Source organism: Camarhynchus parvulus, chromosome 4, assembly GCF_901933205.1.
Source record: "Camarhynchus parvulus chromosome 4, STF_HiC, whole genome shotgun sequence".
In the NCBI taxonomy this organism is placed as follows: domain Eukaryota; kingdom Metazoa; phylum Chordata; class Aves; order Passeriformes; family Thraupidae; genus Camarhynchus; species Camarhynchus parvulus.
Genome location: NC_044574.1, coordinates 59380736 through 59408676, shown reverse-complemented (window position 1 = coordinate 59408676; position 27941 = coordinate 59380736). Strand labels below are relative to the sequence as shown.

The following is a 27941-nucleotide window of genomic DNA, read 5'->3' as shown; positions in this document are numbered from 1 at the left end:
ATGTCGGCGCGGCGGCGGCGGAGGGCAGCCACAGAGCCGGAGGAGGAAGAGGAGGAGGAGGAGGAGGCGGGTAGCGACAAGGTGAGAACGCGCGGGGGCGGTGGCGGCGGCTTTTGGGGCAGGGGGGCAGCGCTGCCTCCCGCCACGGGCCCGGACCGCGCCGCCCGTGGGGCTCCGCGCTGCGCTCCCGGCCCCGGCACCAGGGAGCCTCCCGGTGCCTCCCCGGCTGTAACGCGACCGCGCTCTCGGGTGGCGGGAGGAGAGAGAGGGCCAGGTGCCAAGTTAGGGGTTGTGTGCCCACGCGTGTTTTACCCCACTGCCATTCCCCCGTGGCGAGACCGAAATGGGAGCGGCCAGGCTCTCTCCGGGCCCGCAGCGAAAGCTCAGCGCCGTGGCTGCGTGTCGTATCTCGCCTCTTGACTGGGGAGCTGATGGCGTGGTGTGGCCCCAGCCGCTGCTGAGCACCACCCGGCCGCTCCCTCACAGCCCTCATTCCCCCCTGCCCGGTGGGATGGGGAGGAGAGTCGGGGGAAAAGGTAAAACCAGTTGGTTGAGATAAGAACAGTTTAATAATTGAAATGCAATAGTAGCATTAGTGAAAAGGGAGATGACAAAAAAGAATATAAAACCCAAGGACGTGCAAGTGGTGCAGAATACAATTGCTTCACCACCTGCCCAACAACGAGCAGCAATCAGCCTTTCTCAGCCAATACCCCCCGGGAGAGCCTTTGGCCCGGTCACATCAACTGTTCTGGCCCCTCCTGGCTTCTTGTGCACTTCCTCACTGGCAGAGCACGGGAAACAGAAAAGTCCTTGACTTGGGCTAAGCAGTGCTCAGCGAAGCCAACACATCAGTGTGTTATCAACATTATTCTCCTGCTAAGTCCAAAACACAGCACTGTAGCAGCTACTAGGAAGAAAATTAACTCTATCCCGGAGAAAACCGGGACACTGGCCCAGGCCAAGAGCACGCTTCAGTGTGGTTGGGCCAGTCCAGTAGCACTGGAACTAACTCAGAACAGTGATCTGCCCCATTTTAAGGCTGTGTCAGCATTTCCTCAGCAACTCTTTCTGCTTTGTGGCCTGTTAAGTGATAGGCATTCACCTCTGGCCTGGAAAGGACTTACAGTATGACATTTCTGCTAAGGCAAGAGGTTTTTGAAATACTAAGTCTATGCATCAGGTTCATTACAGTGGCAAAACAGCCACAGTGCTGTTCTTTTGTTTGCTGTGGAGTTAAGGCTTATCTCTACAAAAGCTAGGCACATCACCACATCACAGTTGCTAATTGTCTGAATAAAATGAAAGGGAAGGTCTCATTTGGGTAACTGGAATTGAAGTTTAGAAAAAAGCTTTCTGATGGCTAAATTGAGGTAGCAATACGTGTGTTTTTACTTGAATCAGTAACTGCTTAAACTTGCATGGATGTCGATGTTGCAGAGTGTGTAGTTTGCCTTAGGCATTGTGGCAAGGAACTGGAAAGTGAAACTCAAGACTTTTTATTCCATGCTTTGGTTGCTTTAATTCAAAGCCAATGAATTTGCAAATTTGTAGTGCTGTGCTACATTGAGAGCTGTGATCACATAAGATAGTGTTTAGACTATAGCTGTGCACATTATTTCTCTGTAGATGAGAATTAAATTTAAACAAGATTTCTCATCACAGTGTGCTCCAAAAGCTGTTTTTCTGTGGAGATACTCTGGTTTCCTTTATTGTGCAGAGTAAGTTTATTTCTGAGGTGTGCAGTGAGCTGCCTTCAAAGAATTATTGCCATTCAAAGCCTCTGCTACCCAGACCTCCAAAGGGTGCCTCTAATCTTGGTTTACCTGTGTGATTTTCAGAGAGGAAACACTGTTCTTACTTACAGGCCTACTGTGGTTTTACTCCAGCTACTCAACAGCTTAGTGTTTCACCCCATTTCAGATGATGTTGACAGACAGGAGGCTGGTGCTGTGTATGCAGCCAGGATGCTGGAGATAGATTTCAATGTGCATACATTTGTGTTCGCTTCAACAACAGATAGGGAAAGCCTTTTCCACTGCACAAGAGACTTTCTCATGGGTTATTTGTGGGACCCTCTGTGTTCCCACTGGAGTTGTTGAACCTATCTGCAATGTGCCCAGCACTGGTGACCCTTGTTGTGGCTCACAAGGAACAGTAAGGATTGATTTTACATATTAAGTTGGCTTTAGTGCCATTGGTAACTGCAGAGATAAACCAGTATTTTGTGCTGAGTTTTCAATCAGTGGGTCACAGTTTGGGACTCTGTTTTGAATATAAGCACACACATAATATCTGCTGTAGGTGATTTGATGAGTAGCATCTGGTCATCAGGATTCACAGGTGTCACAGTATACAGCTTCCTAGATGGTTATCACTCTGCTCTATCTCTTGCCTGGACTTTACAGCAAGTGGATACTTTTATTGTTCTCTGGCTATTTTGAGATGACCTTTTTCGTGTGATGATCCTGTGTTTGGATTCAAAACTGGTTCTTTGGCTGATAACTACTCAAGATAGCCATGATGCAGTGGGTTTGCACTGCTTTCTAGAATGCAGCTTAGAAACATCACCCCCTTCATCCCTTGTAATGAAGGACAAAACTTTTTTTTGGATTGTATGTGCTTCATTCTGCTTCTGCTCTTGTTGGCCCAACCAAGCCTTCCATATATATAAAGGCAACATGCACCTTCTTTTGTCTAAGTAGAGAAGCCCTCTGTGTTTATTGAAGAACTCCAGAAACTAAATATGTTTGAAGGTTTTTCTGTGTTCTACTTTGAGCCCTATTTTCAGCATGCTGTCTGGTACTTTTCATGCTACACTTACTATGTCCATAGATGCTCATTTCCTACTGAATTTAAGTGCAGCTGTTGGGGGTTTTCTTTCTCATTTGCATGCTTTTTGTCACTAATTTGAAACAACTGGTAGCTATTTCTATATTGAGGTAGTTTCACAGGAAAGTTAAATTCCTTGGTTTTGTATGAAGGAATATGATATATCCTTTGTGAAAGCTGCTTGAAGTTCCCCAGCTCTGTAAGTCTTAGTGTCTCCACTTGCTCACTAGCTTATTGAGCTGGTGACATTTTGTAAAATTGCTGTGAACATGCCTTTGCTGTGTAGGGCCCTGCAATTTCACAAGTTTGTTGTTTTCTTTGTATTGTCCTGTGGCATACAGGAGTGATTTTTTGGTTGTCACTTTCTTACTTCCTGCGCGTTGTCCTGGCTGCTCTTTTCCTAAGAATGTCTGGTCAAAGTGCCTTCATAAATACTCTGTGAGCACTGGGAGAAAGAGGAATGACTTGGCATTCAGATGCTGATCTTCATGTGTTCGTGATTCTTTTAAAATTTCAATTGTTTGCTTTCTTTGCTAAAAAGCAAGGGACAGTGCTTTCAAATGCTTCCAGAAAAATTAGCATATCCTGGAAGAAATTGTACAGTTATTCTCCTTTGTACTGTACAGAGTTGTCAGAGTAGGACAGGGAGGGGGTATTGTGATCGTATTGCATTGCTGGCTGTTAATCATTTATAACTACAAGAAGCTTGGAATCACTGAATGCTGTTTCTCTTGTGGTATTGAAAAAGCTGTTTGTGTTCCATGGGACAGCCCTTCCAAGGAATCAATTGCCAGATAAGTTGTTCAGACCTGTGAAGCTCAGTTTGGCACTTGGATCGTTAATGTCCAAAACCTCAGAAACCTGCTGGGAGATAAATGAAATTCCTAACTGCAGTATAGACTATTGTGGATCTGTCTGCCTGTCTGCCATGGATCACTTAGTTACTTCATTGGGATTACGTCTCTTGGAGTACCCCAAAAATGTATCAGTTTAATTTTCGCAGAGAAGTCTAACCTCTATGCTTTCTGCTACATGCATGGTAATAATAATCAGGGCAGACTATTTCCAAGCATCTGTTTTCTTGGAAATGGTGGTGAATTAGTACTTATGCAGAGAGCAAGGGGTCTGTAGTTTCCAGTTACTGATTCAGTATGTGCAGGTCTCTTGCCTGTGTTTCTGCATATGCCAGGCTTTAATAGTTTGGAAAAAAAGGTTTCATTATTCAGGATCTTCTGATACTTTGATATCTTGGCTTCAGAGGAAGGTATCAAAGTGCAGCTAATTAAACACTCTACAATGTGTTCTAACTGAACTATTGACTTTACTATGGAACTTGTGAGAGAGACTGCAGAAAGATCAAAGATGGGGAAGAAAACATACTTAAGTAATACTTAGACTTATAAAATGACAATAACTAAATACTTTTGCTCATTAACTTTTTCTCATAAATTGTTGGACAGTGGCTTCATTTTTTTTAGTTGCTCTTCCTGGGGATGTTAGATTCTCAAAGAAGAATATATTTGATGTCTACTTAGGAGTTCCTTATGGTGTCCTGGGAGAATGCCATACAAGAGGAACATTGCAAGTGCCTTTGTAACCAGAATAATTCTGGTGCGTGGTTTGCTTGGCATGTATTAATTGCAGTGGAGGGCATGTGGTACAAAACAGCACTTCAAATGTGTGGCCTTTTAGATGATGAAAGATGGATTTCTCTCCATGACACACAGCTGTATTTCATGAGCTGTTACAAAATAGTGGGCAAGCAGAAATCCACATGGAAGCCTAATTTATGGCAAGATGTCACATGTTCTGAGTTCCTGGTATGAAGGCTCAAGCTCTTGACTGGCTGAGTTTCCTCCTTTGTATGGCGAAGTATTTGTGTTCTTGTAGAGAAGATTTAGCACAAGGATGAAAGTCTTGTCTTTTGAGAATACTAAACTTAAACCATGTACCCCTTACAGACACTCTGTGTGTGAATCAAGCAGGCAGGAGTGGCACACTCTCTGTATATAAATAAACACCTCTGTCACCAGCAGCTTGAAAATTCTAGGAAAAAATCCAAACACCTTGGATAAAACACTTAATTTCGAGTGGTGTTGAAAGGTTTCCTAGGCACTTAGGACAGTACAACCTGTGCTGGTCTCAATTAACCTTTGTAAACCTCCTAAATACCACCTCACAGTGTGAAACCCACGGCATTTCCCACAGACCTTCACAGGTCCTTGATGGTACTTGGCCACATCTCAAATCTGAAGAGCAGGAGAAGGAAGGGCTGCTTGGGTTTGTGCTGAACTCCAGAACTGCTTGTACAAGGTCAAGCTGCAGTAGTAAGGCTCTTGATTGTTTTTTGGTTTGGTTTTGGTTTTTTTTTGAGTGCTTTTATAGTGATTAACTTAGTGTTTCCTTCCATAATGATTGTTATTCGTGGCTATAAACTGGAATGTTTGTAATCAATCACATAAAATAGTTTAGAAAATTATTAGCAAGGAAGTCTTGTCCCCAGTGATGAGGTTCTAAGCACTTAAGGATGCAGAAGACAATTAACTAGCTTTTAGTGAGCTATGTCCTCTTTGGCTCCTGAGTTTACAAATTAAATGCCTCATTCAGGAAATTGTTGTGGCTGTGATAGCAGTTAACTGGAAAATAAAGCATTCATAGTAATTTTTGTGGTATGTTGCACAGGGAAGTCAAAGATAGCTGAGGTGTTGATTCCCCCTGGTTATTTTAGTAACATAAGGCAAAAAGAAGTTGCACCAAGTTCTAAGCAACTTGCGGGTTGCACCAGCCAAACTCTCATGAGCTGCTGGAAATCACATCAGATAAACACAGGCCCCTTCTTCCAGCTGGGTAGATACTCTGAAGAAAGCTGTGCACTTGTGAATTCAGATGTTAGAAGTAGCAAATTTAAAGTATTGCTGATAATGAGGTGCTTATAAGTGATAATTGTGTGTTTAAAGATCAGAGGGACAAAACTAAGGTTTTTTTGGGTTTTGGTTTTTGGTGGTTTTTTTGTTTTTGTTTTTTGGTTTTTTGTTTGGTTTTGTTTGTTTGTTTTTTGTTTAAACACAGTTGTTTTCTGCAACACTGAAGTGGAATAAAAAAGTTTGAGGATATTCTTAGTTCTGAGTGCTTAGGAGAGAGAACATCTCTGCCATCTGCAAGCAGGGATTAATATTAAAGACGCTAAGTCATGGTCTTAGGGCCAGGATTAATGCCTATCATCTGCGCAGTGAGTAGTGTCTTGTAGGACTGTACAGACAGCTTGCTGCACTCCAGAGCAGGTCACAGGAGTTGAAACATGGCTTTTGGAGAGAGCTGTGATCCCCTCAGTTGCATCTATAGGTGATTTCCTAGGCTATAGTACAACACTGTGAGAAACATCTCTGAGTAGCAGGGTTGTGAGTGTGGTAATTTTTTATTTATTTATGTGCTTTTTCAGGTGTTCTACAGACTTTCTGAAGTCTGGATCAGAGCTTATTTGCTCTTGTTACTTGTATTAATTATAGGCAGAGTCTGCCTAATTATTTAGCTGTGGGGTTTCATGGTCTGGGGAAGCATTGATCACCTTTTTGAAAGAAGTAAATGGTGTAAAATTGATGATTTCATCTAGGGCATATATGTGGTACATCAAGTGAATGAGAAAAACCCAGGCCTAACTTAAAAAATGAGAGGACGTACCTACCCGCTTGCCTTGTGCATGTGTGTAGTGCAAGCACATCGTCTCAGGTTCTGAAAGGTTAAAAGCGCTTTCATAATGGAAAGGATGGTGTTTTTCCTCTGATCGGTGTCCCTGGACAGCCTGGGAAGGGTCTGAGGCTGGAGCCTGCCTGCAGCACCCTGGTCAGCTCCTGACCCCCGGCCCCTCCATGGCTGCCTCTGCCCGGCCCCGGGGTGTGGCTGGGCCCTTGCCTTTGGGCGAGCAGCTGTGTAAAAGTTTATTTTCTGCCTCGTGTTGTTTGCAGAGGCCAGGCACTTGGACAGAGGTTACACCAAAGTGCAGCTGCAGGGAAAAGGCCATGGATTATAAACAGAATAACCACGCTGGGCTTGGGTGGATGAATGGGAGTGTAAGCACCTAAATTCTGTGGTGTCTTGTAGTGGGGATGAAAGAGAGGATGTACCTCTGCTGGCTTAGAAAAAGTGACAAAAATACTCAGAACAAGGGAAGAAAGTAATATTGTTATGGAAGAGTAGGGAAGAAAAGCAGAAGTTTCTAATTAATGGAAATAGAGGAGAATGGAAATAAGGAGAAAGAACTGAGATGAGGAAGTTGGAAAGAGAGGGAGATGGAGAAATAGCATATAGCAGTGGAGGAGAAAGTTTTAAAGCACAGTTACTTAACAGTCCCCAGAACTGCTAAGAGCTGATGAACTTGAGGCACCAGGGCAGGCTGGAAGCTGTTTGAGATCGTAAGAAGGTGAGGAGAGTCAGGGAGGTCAGGAGGAAGTTCAGGTCTCAAAAGAGCCAGACACTGAGCTAGAGATTGCTCTCTGCATTATTGCTGTGCCAGGGCTGAGTGCAGATTTCAAGCTCCCTGGAGCTGTGGTGTTTGCAATTTTAGAGTGACTGAAGTCACCCTTTGTGTTGGCTTTAACTGAGGGAAAATCATTGTGCTCTGAGAGTTGGTAACAATTTGTATGTCGACACCAAAATATGTAGCACCTGTTTTGCATTTGGGTTAGACACACAGTCTGTCTAGATGACGTGTTCTCTAGCAGTCCTCAGCGAGCACTGAAGAAAGAATTATAGTGTTCCAGTCATACACAAAATTATTTTGGGTAATACTCTGTCCGTGGGACACTTGGTCACTTCACAGTTTGGTTTTGGATTGTTCTTTTCAAGCCTGAGGTTTCAATGCACCATGTATAAAACTGCCAGCAACCTCTTCTTTGTATAAAGGGACTGTTTTTTCATGCATTACGTTTTCTATTGTTTCTTCTTAATGTGACATTTAACCTTCCCCTTATTCCAGAGAAAGGTAGTTTGAGATGTAGATGAGGGAATGTGTTAAAGGCTTGGGGGTTTCTGGCAAACTCCAGTATTCTGTCAGCTGGAGTATTTCTGGAAACATAGATCCATGAAAAAGTGATGCCTAGAATGGGTAGTTTCTTAAGTACAGCAGGTAATGTCACAACATCCAAGTACAGGCCTTCCTGTAAACATTTACTGACATACATTTGTCTCCTATGTCTACATCTACAGTTTCACTAGTACACCATTGTTGTCTTTTAGAAGGTAATGCAGATATTACCAGTTCCTAAACTAATGTTTGACTCAGAATACTGTTTTCTGACAAAAGATCTGATAATCTTTCATTTTATATTGGGTTTTCTGATAGTTTTATTTTTCTTTTTTGTGATAGGAAGTGGATTTGGAAGAAAGACTTCATGAGTTGGACCTTAGAAGTGATTCAGATATTCCTGATGTTCCTCCACCAACAGACAGCACTCCAGAAATCCTCAAGAGGGCTTTGTCAGGCTTATCTGCCAGGTACAGTGAAAGAAAGATATCTCAAATTCAACAGCTGGTGGCTAAAAGTCATACAGATTATGTTGCAGTTTCAAGTCTTACAAACTGTACTGCAGTTTTAAGTTTCATACGGTAGATGTGAAAATTTCAAGGATAAATTGGTGCTGGATATTATTGACTTATTTATGCTTTGATAGTCCCTTCAGTAGACTATTTTTTGCATACACCTGTGTGTTTACCCATTGCATGCTTTTCTAAGTGAGCACAGTTTATATAAATATCTACTGAGTCTAAGCATTGCAATAACATGGCCTAAAGAATTTGAATTAGAGAATGATCATTTTTGGAGGTTGTAATAAACTGATATCCTATCTCCAAGACTGAGAGATGGATTGATTTATGAATGAAAAGATGTGTAAATTCTCAAGATAAGGTTTGCTAGATTCTTGTGACATTTCCACTTCTAAATAATTTGCTGTGCAGTTAAATACATCATAACTGATATGTCCATACTTTTTAAAGCAATACTCTTTTTTTTCCTTGCTGTTTCTTTTCAAACTTAAATTTCTACCTCCATCTTCCCAGAATCTTGATGGCCAAGAAATGTGAGGGGATATGTATGTGTACAGATAGACGGATAGTCGTGTGGACGTGCATATTCATGAAGGCTGTTGGATAAAGTTCCTTGTATGATTTTTATGCAGTCCCTTTAAAACACCTGATCAGTCAAACGCTTTTGAGGCAAGCAAGTTGCATTATGGTTTTTTCACAAACGCAGCAAAAGAGTGTTTACGTGATAGATACAAAAAAACTACCTACTAAAATGAATATGGGTGTCATATATACGTTACGCTCAATAGAACAAATCAAGCAATATACAGTGTGTATTTTAGAAGCAGCTTCGGTCTTGCAAGAGTCAGAGAAGGATCTCTAATCCAGACTATAATTAAAACCTTCCAAATCCTTGTAATAAAACTGGTCTTCAGCAGATATCTCCAGTAGCATTGTGAAATGAATTTTTTGCCTCACTCATTTTCTAATCTGTTGTCCATTTCTGTTATGTCCATGAGCTATAAGCAGATGTAATGCTTCAGGTTTCAAAAAGCCTGTTTCTAAACTGCAGCAGCTGTGAGCAGAATGTGATATTCTCTATTACCATTACACTGCAAGGACTGTTTGTTTCAGAGTTCTGTCATTGTGTTAAATGTGGAAGTCTTAGGTCTCCAAATCAGACTTGTTCCAAAGGGCATGGTGATACCTCAAAGCCTGCAACTAAGAGGTGCAGCTGAAATCTTTCCTGTTTCATGGGCTTGAAATACTTTGAGTGTTTGCACCAAAGTGTACAAAGGGTGCTTTGACTGAAAAATTAAATTCTTGGTGCTTTATGAATGATGAAGTTGAAATTACCTGCCAGTTCAGTAGCCAGCAATCCCAGCAGAATCATTGTTCATCATGTGCAACATGGGTGGATTGCACTGTAACTTTCAGAAATATGGATACTCCTTGTATTTGACCTTTGAAAGTAATGGTGTCTATAACTTTCTAGCAGAGAGTTAGGATACAATAAACTTCCTAATTCTGGGGCTTCTTGTCTTACTGAAGTTGTCTTTTCAGTGCCGTGCTTGCCAACACCCCCAAAATAACGTGGTATTTTAACATTACAAATTATTGAAGTCTACATTGGAACTGGAGTCTGATTCAAAACTAACACTGAACCAGGTGTGTCTCCTGGTGAAACTGATGCCTGATGCAAAGCAAAACATTAGAAATGTCTTCAGGCTATAGTAGGGGGTTTTGTGTTTAGCAGTAGCTTGTGATTAGTTGCTTCAGCGGACTTTTAGAGGAAATGGCCTCAAATTGTGCCAAAGGACATTTAGGTTGGATGTTACAAAATTTAATTTAGGAAAGAGGTTTGGAGTTTGGAGAGGTTTAATTTAGGAAAAAGGTCAAGCATTGGAACAAGCTGCCTGGGGATCTGGTGCAATCACCATCCCTGGAGGTATTTAAGAGATGTGTAGATGTGGCAGTCAGGGACATGATTTAGTGGTGGACTTGGCAGTGCTAGGCTAACAGTTGGACTCGATGATCTTAAATGTTTTTCCGGCTCAAATGATTCTATGACTCCGTAGTAGCATAAATTTTTATTCTGTTTTCCTAAGGTAGCCACTAGCAGCTGCCAAGATCTACAAGGTCAAAGAGTACAGCTAGTTTGACCCATCAACCCCAACTGTCACATATTCTCCTGTCCTGGTTCCAGTGCTCACAAGAGCATAGAACTGCTTCCAATAGATAACCCTCTACCTGGCAAAAGAGCTACTTTGTTGTAGAAAGGAGGTTTTGTTTGGAGGTTCTGTTGTGTGTCTGTTACTCCTCAAAGAATCATTTGCTTTTTGTCTGGCAGCCTTTCTTTCACATGCCAGCCTTTGCATGGCTGGGCCCTCATCAGTCTTGCAGCTGACGTGATGCTTTTTGGGGGTCCTGATGTATTTTCACAGCAGCTTCAATATGGGGTTGTACCAATTCATTGCAAGTGACATTTGGCAGGGTTGAGGCAGCTCGCAGGAAGAAGAAAGGTGTCCAACTTTAATTTCTGTTACTGTGCATCCTGTTCAGTAGGATAATTGTTTGATCTGGTGTTTCTTGCTATGCATTGATTAAACACAAAAACTTCTGCTTTTCCCACTGTTTCTAATACAGTTTAATCTCTAGTTAGCAGAGGAAATAGAATTCATTTTCATTTATAACTGCTTGCTGCTTTTTTTTTTTTTTTAATAGGTGGAAAAATTGGTGGATTCGTGGAATTCTCTCCCTAGCTATGATTTCTGGTTTTTTTCTGATTATATATCTGGGATCATTTATGCTGATGCTTCTGGTAAGTTTATTTAAATGCATTCTTCTGTGCAAGAGTTATTTGCTCTCTTCATTCATCATGCCTGAGCTGAAAGGAAACTGCATGGACAATTCAGAGCATTTGTCTTTTATTTCTGTAAATGTAAATAGTTCTGAAAAACACTTGTGGGATTAAAAACTGGACCTTACAGATTAAAGATTTATTAGATACTGTAATTTTATTTTTTTTTTTAGGAATTAAAGTAGCTCCAAGAAGTTGAATTACTGTTGCCTTGCTTAATTACTATCATCCATTTCATTGACTAGCTTGTATCACCTACTGTTGCATGTTGAAGTTTGTTTGTAAAAGCAAATAAATAAAAATCAGACCAAAATCAATTCAGGGAAAACTCCAGACCCACTAACAACAGAAAGAATCTAAAACCAAAAAATTAAGTGCAATTTTGAGGCTAAGGAAAGCAGGCAGCCCTGGCCTCCTATCTGCAACTGGCATGAAAGGCTTTCCTCTGACATGCTTGTTCAATTCCATATTTTTCTATGATGCTTCACTGTGGCCTTGCATTTATCTGTAAGTTGGAGCTAGATCCCTTCTGAGGTACAGACAAAGTGCATTTTTAGGTCATGAAGTGAAATACTGATGAGGATAACAAATAAAATAACTTATAATAATCTTCATACATGCTATATAGCAGGTCAGCTTTCACTGCTTCTTTGCACCATTTTAATTGCTGGTATTTTTATGGAATGATGGTTTAACTGTCTTTCCCAGCCTTAGAAAGGTACAGACAAGAATTTAGCTTTTAATATGCTGAAATTGATTCTTCTAGGTAACTGCTTCAATTTTTGACTCTAAGTTTGTTCAGGTATCAAAATTATTAAACTTTTTTCTTGCCTCCTATGAGGCAATTTTAGGATTGTATTCCTAAATACAATTCCTAAAGGTTGGAAAATACCTTTAAAATAATTGACTAGAACTGTTAACCCAGCATTGCCAAGTCCACCACTAAACCGTGTCCCCAAGTCCCCCATCTACACATCCTTTAAGTATCTGCAGGGATGGTGACTCAACCACTGCCCTGGACAGCATCTTGCAATGCTTGACAGCCCTTTGGGTGAAGAAATTTTTGTTGATATCCAATCTAAACCTCCACTCCCATCTAAACTGAGGCCATTTTCTTTCACTTGTTACCTAGGAGAAGAGACCAACCCCTGTCTCCCAGCTCAGGGGATGGGGTAACCAGCTGAACAGCTGGTCTTACCACTTACCTCTTAAAGAGGCAAAGAACCTCAGCTTGTTCCTTGTTCTTTGTCACTGTGTTTCGTCCTGCGTCCAACAAAGGATGGAGCTTCTCCTTAGCCCTCCTTTTGCTTCTGATGTCTTTATAGAGGTAGTTTTTATTGTCTTTTATGGCAGTAGGCAGATTAAGTTCTCATTGGGCTTTGGCCCTTCTACTTTTCTTCCTGCATAACCTCACAACATCCTTGTAGTCATTCTGAGTCACCTGCCCCTTCTTCCAAAGGTCATAAAATGTAGTGTCTTGAGAGACTGGAATGCTGTTTCGCCAGCATTATGGTCTGCATTACAGTTTCTACACCTGAATTAGTTTGGTTTATATTTCCTGTTTTCAGATGAATGACATAACAAACTACTAGTTCATTGTCTCATTCATGGAGGATTTTCTTTTTAGTGTGTGAAGAAACAACAAAAAAGGCCCTTTTAAAGTGCAGGTTGCTGTAAAGATTTTTTTTCCTCACAATCAATCCTTTAGTAGTCAGTTACATTTGAGAATTATAATTATGAATGAAAAGGAACTAATTAATTTGCAGGGTGATTTTGTGTATTCATGGTATAGTGTGAGATTGCAATCATGGGCAAGCAGTTAAGACACGAACCAAAAAGTAATCACAGTTAGTAGAGAATTGTAATAGAGTTCCTCTTTTGTGCCATAAAGCAAAAAGTCTGTCTTCTATTATAATGAGCTGGTAATTAAGCTTATATTTGAGACTACATAAAAAGGAGAATGGAGGGAAAACCCAGTCTTGTTCATGAATTATTTAATTTGACTGGAATAAAATAGCTTGTATTTAAATAACAGTTGTTATTTAAACAACAGCTGTCATGTTAAAACCAACTCGCAATACTGGGACTGAAAATGCCCAGAGACTTGTAGGAGGAGTAATCCAGTGAGGTTTGGAGGACAAGACCTGAGACTGCTCTAAAGAGCTGGAATGTATGCTCTGCATTTGCTGGCTACTTGGGTAACAGGCTTCTGTGACCTGGACCCTGGTGCCCTGTTCCACTGTAAAGTGCAATCCTGTAATGTTGCTCTTGCCTATAGCATTTAAGTTTTGTAAGGTTGGCCGAGCAGAAGAAAGAGCTCAAGGTAGGGGAGCTTCAAAATGAGCTTGCTGAGGTGGTGTAAGCCTTTGAGTCCGCGTTCAGGCGTTGAGCAAGATGGAATGCGCAGAGGAGCGCCGGCGGTGAGGGCTGCTCGGAGCCCTGCGCGGGCAGGCTGGGGCTCCCACCCTGCACGGCATCACCCGGGCACTGAGTTTGGCAATTCCATGTGTCTGGTGATCCACTCAGAGTCTGAGGATTGGACAGACGTGGCAGAGTCCTTTGAAGCCCAAAGGCATGACAGGACACACTGCCTGACTGAGGCCGGCAACGCAGGGAAGCAGTGAGGTCAGCAAAACAAATGAAGGCCTGGGAGGGTGTGACATTCAGACCTGGGTTAGATGAGCTTTGCCTCTCATCATAAAGGCTAATTACCCTTAATGAGATGTTTGCAAGTGAAAGACCTAGGTGTCCTGCGTTTCACAGCTAGTTTTTTCCATTGGGCCCAGAAAATATTTCTAGAATTAAATGTAAAGATAAAACTTAGCCAAAAGAAGTAGGAGAGTTTTCTTTACAGGAAACACTTCTGACCGGCTGCTGTCAAACTGTTTTAATGCAGAAAGGTCAGGAGCCTTCTCTTGTTTCACAAGTATATTCTTGAAGGTAACCCAGTGTGGATTTTTTTTCCTTCATGTACAGTGGTTTGGAGATTTTTTTAAAGTTTTAAATGGAGCTTAGTTTTTCCTTGGATTTGATTTGAAGCTGTTTTCTGACTGGAATTTGACTTCAGAATAATGTCTTCCCTTAATGCAGGCTGCAGTGCTCCTTACTGCCTGTAAGAAACAGCTGCAGCGTATTTACAAAGTTTTCTATTTCTCTTATTTTAGGTCTTAAGCATTCAAGTGAAGTGTTATCATGAAATCATTACTATTGGTTACAGAGTCTACCACTCGTATGATTTACCATGGTTTAGATCCCTCAGCTGGTGAGTAGCAAGCCAGAACATCAATAAGCCAGGATGTGATACTTAAATCATCTTCTTCCTCACCTGTTGTGGTGCAATGTCAGCTTTGTGGGTCATGTGCAGACATAAAACTTGACATCTGTCTCTAATACAGAATTTTGTAGTTGTGTTCCCCCTGTGAACTTGGAGAAATCAGTTGGCATTTTATTACTTATTTTTTTAACTTGTTATAAATAAATCCTTGTTTGTTTGTTTTGTTTTGTTTTTAAGAATTGCATTTAATACATATTGTCTTATTAAAATAACTGTTAGATGTTGCATATTGCAGGTACTTTTTGCTCTGTGTGAACTACTTCTTTTATGGAGAGACCGTAGCTGATTACTTTGCTACATTTGTGCAAAGAAGAGAACAGCTGCAATTCCTCATTCGTTACCACAGATTTATATCTTTTGCCCTCTATTTAACAGGTAAGTGCAGGAAGTCACAAAAATGAAAGAACATTGTGCTACATTTTCTCATTTAATTTTAAAATATTAATCATTCCCCATATTAATTAAAAATATTAACTATTCCCCATCATTATCCGCTTCCAGTTTCTTTTTCCTCTTAATGCTTGAGGAAATGAGGTGTTTGCAGTTATATTTTTCCTGTGAAAAGACGAGTACAAATTTTGCATTCACTGCAAAGAAGAAAGCCTAAACAAGGGGATGATCTTGAGACAGTTGAGATAATAGTGCTCAAAATAGGTTGGCAAGCATTAATTTTGATTGCTGAAGACCTGATGCTATTTTGGCAGGCTGTAGAGATGACTTCTGTGTGTAATTGCTGTGCTGGGTTGATTCTTTACTGTGCAAGTGTTCTCCTAGGTCTCCAGTAATAGGATTTACTAATATATTTTTAAACTGATTAGTCAAAATGCCTGGGTCTTAATTTTGTCTGCAACATATTCAGATACTTTCCTCATGGAAAAATTTCCTCCCTGTCCAAAAAAAAACTTTTAAAAAGCCTTTTTTCTAGGAAGAAGTGACACAAGTTGCTACTTTTTTGGAGTATTGCTTTATGAACACGTAAATATATTTTTTCAGCAATGTAGTTTAGCATAAAATTAAATTAAATCAGCTAAAGACTGAGATTGGTTTAAGGGACAGGGGCCTGCTATGCTACAAATATTTCTAAAGTGTACTGAGAGATCTGATCTTTGTGATGATCTGTCAGTTTTTCTATTGTATTTTTCTTAAACCAAATAAAAATTCTGCTCAGTGCTTAGATCACAAACTTGAAACCAGCTTTCCAGGACTTGACCTTTTTCAACTGGCTTTGGCTTGGGGAAACTAACTGAAATAATGCCTTGTGAGCTGGTGAGGGGAGACATGAGACAAGCCAAGCATGAGCAAAAGGAGGAGGCAGCGCATAGCAGAGCCCTCTGGTGTTGGGATTGTGAGGTCACTTAGGGGCAATCCCCGGTGTCAGGGTCTTTTGAGGGCCTCTGGCCCTTCCTGTTGGTGCAGGAAGTTACCATAGGAGAGAAGAAGCACTCAATTAGCCACCCAGAAAATTCTTTTTGGTCAGCTGAATTCTCCAACACCTGTGCTTCACACTTGCATCACCTGCAGTCATGTGGCTGTTTGGGGGAAAGGGGCAAGCTGGTCTTTTCCTTTCATTTACTTCTGTTAAGTATTCAAAACTAGTTTGTTGACCTGGCTTACAAGTGGTTTCTAAAAGTGATGATCTCCTTTGCTAAAAATTTATGTCCACGATAGAACCTTGTGTGTGCCTAGAGAAATGATCTTTACTGATGGTTTACAATGGATGTTCTTTACTGATGTTAGCTAAATCTGTGTCAACTAAATCATAGTCTTGTGTGAGAATAACTCTATATGTACTTTTAACTGAATATAAGCCAACACTTCTAGCAGCAGAGGGATTAAAAACTGCTTCAAAGGAAGAGAATTACTGGTATATCACAGTTCAGTGTCATTAAATATAAGATGGTACAAACTGCACTTGCTTTGTTTTACAGGATTCTGCATGTTTGTTTTGAGTTTAGTGAAGAAACATTATCGTCTGCAGTTTTACATGGTGCGTATTACCCACTTTGCTGTGCTCATTCACATTCCAAATGCCACTAGAAACAGTCGTGTCTGTATGCTCATAAAATAGTTCAAAAGAGTGGTGTGGAAATTGTGCTTAAATTGAGAGTTACATGATATCAAGTCATGCTGGACTGTATCTGTTCACCTTCCAAATGATGATGATTATTATTATATCCCAGGACGTAGCCTCTCAGTCAGTACAAGCTGTCCTTGGTGAGACCTTGTGCAAGTCCAACATGATATGTTTCCCTTAGTGATAGGCTGATATGAAAGAGCTTCCTGGAGAAGGGAGATGCATCTCCCTGTCAGGTCTGAAGCCAAACAGTTCAGCATTGTGTGGAAAGTGATTATTGTGATTCAAGTGTTGCTTTCCAGAGACCCCACTGAAGTATCATGAAGGGTCTTGATCTCAATGCCTGTGTGAAATATTTATTCCATGATATTTCACAGCTGTTCTGGTCTTTTGCTCTGCAGTGTCTCAATAGATCATTGATGAATTAAAAGAAACCAGCATTCTCATCTCTCATATTTGTCCACCTAATAATCAGCATAGTACCTAAGCAACAGCATGAACCTTTTTCTTATGTGTATCTTTTATGTTGAAAACTAATTCTGTAACATTACAGGTTAAAACCAAAGCAAACACCCAGAGCACCCCACTGACAACACCCTAGCTCCCACTTCTATGTTGGAATGATTAGAAATCACAGTGAAACAACAGTGCAGTACAGCTCCTGTCTTGAAAGAACTTGAGCAATCTGGGCATTGCACAATTTAAAGATTTCCTAAATCTCTGGTAATGCAGTTAACCCTTCTGTTTCTGCACTGCTTTAGGTAGCACTTTACCACTGAGGAGTCCCAATTCTAGACCAGGGCTTAAGTGAGCCTTATAATAACATGTAAAAAGATATTTTACTCAAAATAATATACCCTGTTTGTAAGAGAGTTTACCTGACAGTGAGATGCAGCTTTTCAGCTTTTCTAGTCTTTCTCTTCTAATCTGCAAAAAAAAAAATTTTAAAAAAATCAACCTCCTTATCTTCAGATTGGCGCAACCTAAATGTATTCACTGGCCATTATTTTTTCCTTTTTCCTCTTCTGGAAAGAAGGTGAAAATGTGTAGTGTCAGTTGCATGACTTAGTGTCTGCCCAGAAAACATTAAAATGTGACTATCCAGGGATTGTAACAAAACAAAGTGAAGCCACATATCTACTGTGTGGCCACACAGTGTTTAGGAAGAAAAGGAGAGTCTATCCCATCTCTGGAAGTGTCCAAAGCCAGGTTGGATGGGGCCTTGAGCAACCTGGTCTAGTGGAAGGTGTCCCTGCCTGTAGTGAGGGGGTTGGAGCTATGTGATCTTTAAGGACCTTCCCAACAAAACTGCTCCATGATTCTAGTAGAGTAGGCATTTGGGTTTAGGTGGTGTTCCAATGTCACTGTACAAATACTAAAAACTCTGCTGCAGAGCTGTGTTAATTAACCAGCAGGTAATCCTTTCAGAAACCTTTTGTCATTTCTTGTAGCCTCCCCACTCTGCCCTTTAAGGCTTCTTGAGTTGTCTTATCTGGAAGCAGAGTCTGGCTGCCATAGGTAAACACGTGATAAGAGAATTAAAAAAGTAGGACATTTTGAGTGTAAACGGCCCAGACATTTAGAGTGCCTAAGTTTGGCGTATCCTGAGAAAACTACCAGTTCTTGATTTAAAAGCATTTGGAAAATAAAATCTATTGCAGAATCTTTACTGGTAACCTGTTCGGAAACCGCTTTATTGTACACTGGCTCTACAGATTAAACACCAAGTGCATAAAGTAGTACTGAACTAAATGATTGTTTAAATGACCATGCCCTTGAAAACAAACACTTCATTTTTGCTAATCCTGAGAATTTTCATGTTTCATAAATTATGAGACATCCGCATCTGTGTAACAGTACTCTTTCATGAGTAGTTCATTGCCATTTTATTGTTATAGTTCTAACATGTCTGTTATATGTATATACAGAATATCACATTGCTTAAACTTCTTTGCTGCTTTCATGCTGGAGGTGTATGTCTTATTAAATCAGGTGTTAAAACTGCATGTTAAAAAATTCTGGGTGGAGGTAAGTGATGAAGAGACCTGCTGAAGTTTTAGAACTTGCTTAAGAAAGCCAGCTCACTTGTGATATACTGTATGCACTCATCTCTTGCATTACCACTAGAACTGGTCTTCCCGTGGAGCTCCTCAGTAGCTCCTGTAGCTGATGTGCCAGGATTTATGGAGGTCTATGGGTCGGTGTTTTCACTAACTGTTGTGTTGTTGCATTGTTAACAGTTCGCATGGACTCATGTCACTTTGCTGATCACTGTAACTCAATCTCATCTTGTCATCCAAAATCTCTTTGAAGGCATGATCTGGTAAGGGGACAGTAACAAACTGATTTGTACCTCTATTGCATTGGAAGGTTGGTTCTTTTGCATAGATCCGGTTAGGGAATAATTGTGGGAACAGTTAAGCAGGACGAATTATAGGAGCATTAATGTCTAATTGGAAGGGGAATCGGAGGAATTGGGAATGGGGGTAAAGCATACAGGAGAGGAAGCAGAAACATCTTTATCTGGATTGACAGACACAAGTCTGATAGTTTTGAACAATCACTTCATTTACTTGCAGGGAATAGGATTGATTGCATGCTCGGTCAAATAGTTTCCACAGCATTTTGCTGAACAAATGAATATCCAGCAATTCTTTTGCAATTACTTTGGAGCTTTGAGTTGCTCAGAGCTATTGAAGTTGGACCATTTAATTTGAAATCCCCAATCTGGCTACGTTCCCTGCAGCCTGTCCTGTTCAAATAAATTCCGAGTACTTAAAATACTTTAAGAGTTTTAATCTTGGTTATGATTGGGCAACATTTGTGCCTCATGTTCAGTAATACATTAAATTTTGGCAATGCAGTTAAACTTGCTTATGTAAAGCCACTCCTCAGAGAGCGGGTGTGTTCTCCTACCCCTCTCTTCTTCAGGGACAGGGTAAATTTCAAGTTGAGAAATAAAGAAGAAGCATGTGGAAGATGGTTTGTGTTCTTCCAAGGACATAATGCTCCTCTTCCTGATATATGTACATCTGGGGACATTGATTATTGCAGACAAGGCATACTTACAGTTAGAAAGAAAGCCCAAAGCCTTTGACAAAGTTTCTATATACAATTACTTTTCACAGTGGTTATGTTCACATGTCAAAAACTGAACCTAGTTCCTTTGCTAGCCTACTATTTCTTATTGCCACTCTTGCTAGACAATTCGGCAGGAGATCAAAAAATCTGACTTTCAGCTTATTAATACATCCCTGCTTTGAAAAGGAGGGGGGGAAAAAAGAGAGCTTAATAGGCTTGAATAACAATTTCAGATGCAGTCTGCATGCAAAGAACATTTTAAAAGCTGCTCCAAACTGACAAGAAGGGAAAAATATAAGGAAAATGATATATTTTTTTAATTTAGCTGTCATTTAAACTTTTTGAGTAATTGGCTTATTTTGATGTTACAAAAACTTTAATATGTTGATTGCTTCTTACCTGTGGTACCAGTTTTTAAGCCTGATAGGAAAAAGCCAACCTGTTCATGTTTTAAGCTCATGCATCAAAATAACACTTTTAACTTGAACTAACATGAATCTGTTATGATGTAGTTTGGCTGAAGACTAAAACCAGTATAGCTAAGTGTGGTGCTCATGGGGAACAAGGCAAACACATTATGAAACATAATTCCTTCTAAATACTGCAGAAAAATTTCCCAGAAAGAAATTTGGCTCTTTCAATTTTTGTCCAGTGTTTAAGTTCAGGCAGTTTTTCTCTGTGAAACTTTTAATGTCTTTCTCTAGGTTTCTGGTTCCAATTTCAAGTGTTATCTGCAATGACATTACCGCTTATATTTTTGGATTCTTCTTTGGCAGAACTCCATTAATTAAGGTAGGTGCTTAGGCATTTCCTTGCTAACAAGCTTTTACCATTTATATCAATTTTGTTACTTGTTCAAAAACATGTTAATGGAAAAAAATACTTTACATTGTACTACTTTTTTAGCTTTGCTAAAAAAGCCCAAACTGACTATCCTGTTCCTGAAAATTTGAATATGGGAAACTGGGATTAATGTGAATGTGATATTGGCATTACAGGATAATGCAGTTTGAGCCTACTGCATCATCATTTATAATTGCATTCTTTTTGGATTTCAGATGCATGTTTGGCTGCATACTTACTGCACAGTAACTTTTTTGAAATAAGCCACTAGGTCATATATACCTGCTCCTCTTGTTGACTGAGAAGGGCTCAAGCATTAATCTTCCTATTCTGGTAGAATATGCAAGACTCCACAGAAAGCCATGAATTATTTTCGTGAGGTTGCCATGTTAACTTTTGGGGATTTAGTTGGTTCTGATACTAAAATGCTCTTAAATTGAAAATGTGATAGAATTTGGTAACAGCTTGTCACACTGGTCTCTCTAGTTATTTGCTGTATTGGTTATCCAGTCTGTGTGCAGAGAGCTGGTGCCTCCTGAGGAGCATCCCCAGCAGTGGATCTCCAACAGAGCTGAGGTGTGCTCATGCAGGTCTCCCAGTCTTCTGCATGAAGGGAGTTCAGCTGCTTAACCTGGGTCAGCAGCAGCCTTCAGACAGCAGCCACAGTTGGGATGGGACCTCTCCCTTCCCTCAAATTGGCCACTGGCACCAGACAAAGCTGGTTGGTTGGCTTTTCCCCACCTTGCCTGGAATGGGTCGTGGCCATACTCTTCTGTTTATGACATTCAGTGGCTGCAGCTGCTGACATTCAGTATTTCACACAAACCTTTGAAAAACAAAGTAGGAGGTTAATTTTCACAAACAAGAACAAGAAATACAGTAAAAAAGGGTGCAATGATTTAACTGATGGACTAACACTATCTCTTGTGCCTAGCTGTCTCCCAAGAAGACCTGGGAGGGGTTCATTGGAGGCTTCTTTTCCACTGTTGTATTTGGATTTATTGTAAGTAAGCACAGGACACTCATAGAACCAAAGAATGGTTGTGTTTGGAAGGGACAATCCCCCTGCCCTGGACAGGAACAACTTCCACTACCCTAGATTGCTCAAAGCCCATCTAACCTGGTCTTGAACATTTCCAGGCACATGGGAATTTCTTTGTATGGAATCAGTCTTCATATTTTTACTTGAAATATCTAAATTCATAACTAATTTTATCTCAAACTCCTGAAAGCCTCAGGGTTAGGGGTTGTTTTGCCTAGAGAATTCTACCAATTCATAACTAGCAGGAAAGGGTAGGCAAGGTTTTAACCTTTACTGAAGAGATCATATTAACAATTTTCTGCCATTTCTGTTACAATATCTGGAATAATTTTATCTATTAGTTGCATCCCTATTTTGAAATTGAAGTTTATCAGTAGCATTATTTATGCTTTGTGAAGTAGTCCTTCTGTGTTACATGCTTTATAATGATATTTCTCCTGGAAAGCAATTTACTCTAAGGATATGCACAGATGATAATACCATCATAAATAACTGTTGTGATAAGTAATTTGTCACCAAGGTCAGCAGAACTCATAATAGCCAAACTTAGTAGAGGAGATACTTAAATTTTAATGGACAAGTGAACTGCAAAAAATTATGAGTGGATGACATTTTTGGATTTTACAATACAGAAGATAACTAGATAGAAATCTGAGAGGTAGAAAAAGGAAAATAATTTGGGAAATCATCACTAAACTCAAGGAACATCTGCCTTGTTGAGGCACTCCCTAGTTAAGGCAGGCTGATTTTTCTCCATTCGGTGTCTCTTATTAGAAAGATTTTTATTACCCTGAGCTTGTGGTGATAAAGCCATTTACTATGGGTTTTTGAGTGTAATAACAAATGCCTAATTCAGGAGTTCTTGTTTTGCTTTTCAGTTTTCCTATTTTTTGGCTCAACATCAGTACTTTGTCTGCCCTGTGGAATACAACAGTGAAACCAACAGATTTGTGACAGAGTGTGAACCTTCAGAGCTCTTCCAAATGAAGAAGTACTCTGTGCCACCACTGCTTCAGGCTGTGTTGGGATGGGTAAGGCAAAAAAACAGGCTTTGGTTAAAATTGAAATCATGCTTCCCAGCTTAAATGGGTTTCCAAATAATTTTAGAAGGGTATCTGAATGCTGGTAAAGCTTAACCTTAAGAGCTGGGTCGATACCATGAGCCCCTCCATTGCTCATACAGGGGATGTGGTCATACAATCAGAATCACCCGAGGGAACCCGCCTGTGTTCTTGAGGCCTGTGTTCTCTTTGTGCTGCATGTGGATGCCACTTAGGCATTTTGCAAACTTATTTTTGAAGAGCAACCTTTGAATTTTTGGTGGGAATTGGACGAAGGCTTGTTATGGCTGGAATTAGTGGCAAGCTGAAGTAAGCCTGTAGTGTGTAGCTGCTGTTTTACTCTCTTCTCCAGACAGAATCCTGCGTGTTAGTGCCATTACTTCCATGCTGTGTGAAAAAGTACTACCAGCAATATTTATATGTAATGTACTCTCTGACCCTTTAAATATGTAAGCTAAAGATGCCTACAATCAAACGTGTTGAAACACAGTGTTAATTATTTTTCTTGTAGGAAACGGTGAATATGTACCCATTTCAGATGCACAGCTTTGCACTGTCAACATTTGCCTCATTAATTGGGCCATTTGGAGGATTCTTTGCCAGTGGATTTAAAAGAGCTTTCAAAATCAAGGTACGTAATGAATCCTGTAAGCCTCTAAATTGTGTTTAGTTTTTCTCTTTGTATTAGATAAATTGGTGGGTTAGGGATTTTTTTTTATCCTTCATTGCAATTGTATTTCTACTGAGTTGCAACAATGTTTTGGCTGGTTTTTAGTATCAGAAGCAGGACTTAGTTTTATCAGATGCGTGTGTATGTGTGATATTCTTCAAACTTTGCATAGTCAGCATGTGACTTCAATGCTGGAAATCTAAGAATAATTTGGTTACATAATTTGGACAATAGTTATTCTTCCAAATCATGTTGCAGAAGTGGTTTAGACAAGCAAGATGTGAGATATTGTACTTGACATGAAGGGCAATCTGTAGACACCTCAAAAGTGCTGACAGTGGTTTACCCTTCAGATTTTGGCTGGCTGGTTTTTACAGGTGGCATTGGTGTCACAGGCAGATGCTGGTGTGTCAGGCTCACCAAAGCATGAGATGTTTGGCTGCCTTTGCCAAACATTTGCCTTGTAACAGGAGTGTGTACTGGCAAATTATGTGACCTGCTACCCTCTGTTTATTGCAAGGTGTGCGCTGTCGCTTGTGGCAATGCTGTCCTTGGCTGGTATTAAATGGCAGCAGGAGTATGGCAAGAGGGCAGCCCCAAATTTCTCCCGACCTTCTTTATGTCTTGGTAGGACTGCTGTAATTCTTACCCTGTTGCTTGTTGTTCATGTTGTTGTTCCGTATGTCCACCAAGCTGGCATGTGCTTTGCACAGAAGTGTGTAAACCTCTCTGTTTGTGCTGAACTCCTGTACATATGCTTGTACTTACCCCTCTTTTTCATGCTGGTCCCAGCAGCTCGCCCAGCACTTTGCTGGCCACAGCACTCTCATACCTGTACAGCCACATAGTAAAAGACTGTTTGTATGAACAAGGAATTTGGGATGAAAAAAAATGCTGCTGAAAAGCAGCACTTAAAGTACATAAGTAAAAAAGTAGATTCCTTTTAAAACTTCTGGGCCCCAAAGTGATGACTTAAGGACTGATGGAAGTCAGGGATGTTGTGGAATTGCTGCTGAAGGCAGTGCCCTCCATGCCTGCCCCACATTGGGCAGAACTAGTTTAACTTGTTGGCAGTCACCCCGCATGACAAAGGTCAGGGTTTTCACTCAGAGAGGACATGAGTGAGTGTGGCTGGAAGAAAGGATATCTGAAGGTATTTTGATTGATAAACTTGTTCTATAGATGAGCTAGGTAACACAAGGGTAGTGTATCAAGCTTTGTTTGCATCAGAAATATATTTTTTTAAGTAGTGATACTTTTTTTACAGTGTGTTTTTTGATTCTGTTAGATAAATTTATATTGTTTGCACATATTATGGTTTTTAACTATGGTAGATGATAAAGCAAAAAAGGTCTTAAAGAGGAGAATTAGATTCTGCAGAGGCAAGAAACAGCAGCCAGCAGCTTAAGAGGTTTGCTACAAAACGAAGTGTATATAGGCACACAAGTGTTCTCAGTACTGGCATACCTGCATCTGACCTACTACTGTCCTCTTGTGCAAAACTGTGGAAAAATTGCTGCTTCTCTTCTTTTTCTTCTCACCCCTTGGCTTGCCTTTGCAGTTAAAAACTCCTTTAGCAAAGGAGCCTCTTGCTAACTTTTGGCTCCGGGCAGTGAAACCATGGCTTACTTGCAGCCCTAATGTGCTGCTGCTTCCAAGAGATAACATCATTGGTGTATTTCATGGGAACCACTGACCATCTTTTTTTTTTCTTCTTTCCCCTTCTTGTCCTTCACATCCAAAAGGATTTTGCAGACACAATCCCTGGGCATGGTGGGATAATGGATCGCTTTGATTGTCAGTACTTGATGGCCACTTTTGTTCATGTCTATATCACCAGTTTCATAAGGTATGGACTTTTTACAATATTAATTACTGAAACATGCACAGGAGCCATAATGAATGCATATGAGTTATGTTAGCCTAGCAGAGATTGCAGGTTGCTAAATAGGATTTATCCAGTCACTTCAAACACAGGACTTTTAAGAAAACCTGTCCCTGCCTAGGGACATTGTGTCAGGTTCAAACTAAGCCTGAATGTTTCTGCGACTTCTATTGAAGGTAACGTGTACCTGAAATATAAGAAAGCTTTGTGTAGCAGCCTAGCAGGAGTTTTACTAGAATTTACTGATTACAGAAAGGTGTAGGATGGGGTTTCAGGCAGGAGGGTTGTGCAGCATCTGCTTTCCCTGTGTAGTTCCTAAAGAGCCTGTAGGTTGAGAGACTGCAGTTCTTCCCATGAGTTTCAGTATTTCTCAGTTGCTTGGCTTTGGATTTTCTGTTTAAGGTGAAAATGCTATAGTTAAAGAAAGGAGACAACTTCCTAAAATATTGCTCATCTTTCCTGAACCACACCAGTTTTCAAGATGAAATCATGGGAATCACAATTCTCTTATAACAGACATTTTAGTTTCTGAGGCAGAGGTGGTTCAAGGGGCCAAATCAAGACATGCCCTTAGTTTTGTAAATGGATATGGCTAAATAATTACTAGATACCTAATCAGCGACAGATTCTTTGCCTTACATTTGGTTCATCTTAGAAGTAGATTGTAAGTGGCTAGCTAAAAATGAGGCTGATATTTAGAAAAGCTTGGTTTAATTTGCAGTTTTCTTTACTGACTTGGCCAATTTCCCATTTAGTTCAGTAGAACATAGCTTATCTGGCAGGCAACTGATACTAAATAAAGATTTGCTAATAAAAAAATTTATTACAGTGGTAAAAGATGGATCAAGGAATCTTATAAGCCTTCTTAATATCCCAATTTGACAGCAAATAGAAATGCTTTTTAGTTTCTGTTTATATTTAGCTAAGAGTATGCTTTGCCAGTAATGCTGGCCCATGCATCCTGAGGAGACAGATTGGGAGAAATCTGTAACTTGGTGCCCTCAAGAAAGGGAAGGCATTGGTTGGGCAGCAAGAAGAAATCTAAAAGGCTCATTAGAGCTGTGGTCACAAAAATTTTTTTTTTTCATTGACAGGGGTCCAAATCCCAGCAAATTACTGAAACAGCTGTTGATACTTCAGCCTGAACAACAATTAAGTGTGTATAAAACCCTGAAATCTCACCTCGTTGAAAAAGGGATCTTGCAGCCATCTCTAAGAGGGTAGTTTGTCAAAACAGAGGACCAGAAGAAAACTCCATCCACCAGAAGCCTGTGGAAAAACATTGCAAAAGTGCACATAAATAATGGCTAAAGGAAGAGTAGTTTGTAGTCTGGAAAAGGTGAATGTTTCCTGAAATGAATGTGAATGCTATTACTTCCTACTAGGACACTAAAGATTTCTTCCTCCTAAAATAATTCAAATGCTTACAAAGTAATGGTACACATGCTGTGCGTTTTAGTTCCCGAGATGGATGGCAGCAGTTGTTCTTCAGCACCCAGCCTACCAGTCTTTGTATTTAAGAAAAAAATTATGAAATTCACTGTAAGTTTTTAATGAATTATTTAAAGCTGTATATCTTAGCAATACCTTCTTGGTCTCCAATGGTCAATGAAGTGTAAGCACATCAGGGCAGCAGTAGCTTCTGTATAGGCTGATGCTGAAATTACTATTGGCCAGAAAACACTTGTTAGCCTGGTCGAAGAAGTAGTTCAAGCCTGCTGTATCCGACTACCTGTATTTACTTAGTTGTTATGAAGATTAAACTTAGCTCTGTTTTTAATTTAACGGCTTTCTTATGAAACCATTTCATGCTTTCAAGGGAAAAGTACATTTATGGAAATACAGCTGGGCATTGAAATACAGTTGGGCAGTTTGGACTGTGGAGCTGCTTTTTGTTGTTGTTGTTAACATTACACATCATAAACAAGTGTGTACCTCCAGGAGCAGAGATTACCTGAGAAAACAGAATTCTCCAGCCCAATAAACAGATCAGGGAGAATCTGAAGCTTAAGTCCCTAGTTTCCATGGCCAGGTCAGTGTCTGAAGACAGCAATTCAAGCCTTATTCCTTGTGCCTCCTAACTGCTTTGTAGAACCAGAGTATTTCCTTCTTTTTAAAAGCACTTTGAGGTCCTGACTAAAAAGTGAGGTTTAAGTGGTGTGTATCAGTGTGTTACTCAGTGAAGGCAGAAACTTTTATCTCATGAATGTGCACAGTGCAAGGCAGGATGCATGGTTCTTCTGCTGTGTATCATTATTTATTAAGAAGATCCTCAAGCAAGCTTGGGTAACCACAGAGGGTTTGAATGGAGAATTTTTATAGAAAGCAACTATTCTGTAGACTTAGTGGGATATATGAGGAGAATTAATGCTCCATTATTCTAAATCCTAGTTATTTTACAACTTTTTTCATCATGTAACATGTCTTGATGCAAATAAAAATATGAACATTTTTTGAAATTACAAAAATTACTACTGTACAAACAGAAAGCACAAATGCCAATTTTGTCTTCATATACTGTAAATTGATACTATTTCATTTTTCCAACTAACTGTAAATAAGTTTCTCCACATACCGATGCCATATCTATATGTGTGTATATAAATTATTAAAAGATATATGTATATGTACTAAAGATTAAAATTTAAATGGTTGGTGCTACTTGAGGATACGAATGTTGAGAAAATCACTTGGGTGGGTGATAAGACATATCAGTAAAATTCAAACTGCTTTTTATTG

The 27941-nt window shown here is 40.1% G+C and overlaps 1 protein-coding gene across 1 annotated transcript; it reads left to right on the top strand.

The window, feature by feature from the left end:
• On the top strand, positions 1–27740 carry CDS1 (CDP-diacylglycerol synthase 1). Its single transcript, XM_030947760.1, has 13 exons — positions 1–81; positions 8195–8322; positions 11077–11173; positions 14377–14474; positions 14782–14921; positions 16475–16533; positions 18861–18943; positions 20406–20493; positions 21479–21547; positions 22465–22617; positions 23159–23278; positions 25063–25166; positions 26297–27740. The coding sequence occupies exons 1-13, from the start codon at positions 1–3 to the stop codon at positions 26424–26426; spliced, it is 1350 nt and encodes a 449-aa protein (XP_030803620.1). The 3' UTR covers positions 26427–27740.
• Positions 27741–27941: the final 201 nt, after the last annotated feature.

Coding starts and splice junctions, on each gene's coding strand:
- CDS1 (XM_030947760.1), top strand. CDS start 1: ATGTCGGCGCGGCGGCGGCGGAGGGCAGCCACAGAGCCGGAGGAGGAA. Junction 20,494..21,478: donor GCAGAACTCCATTAATTAAG/GTAGGTGCTTAG, acceptor TCTTGTGCCTAG/CTGTCTCCCAAGAAGACCTG. Junction 23,279..25,062: donor AAAGAGCTTTCAAAATCAAG/GTACGTAATGAA, acceptor CACATCCAAAAG/GATTTTGCAGACACAATCCC.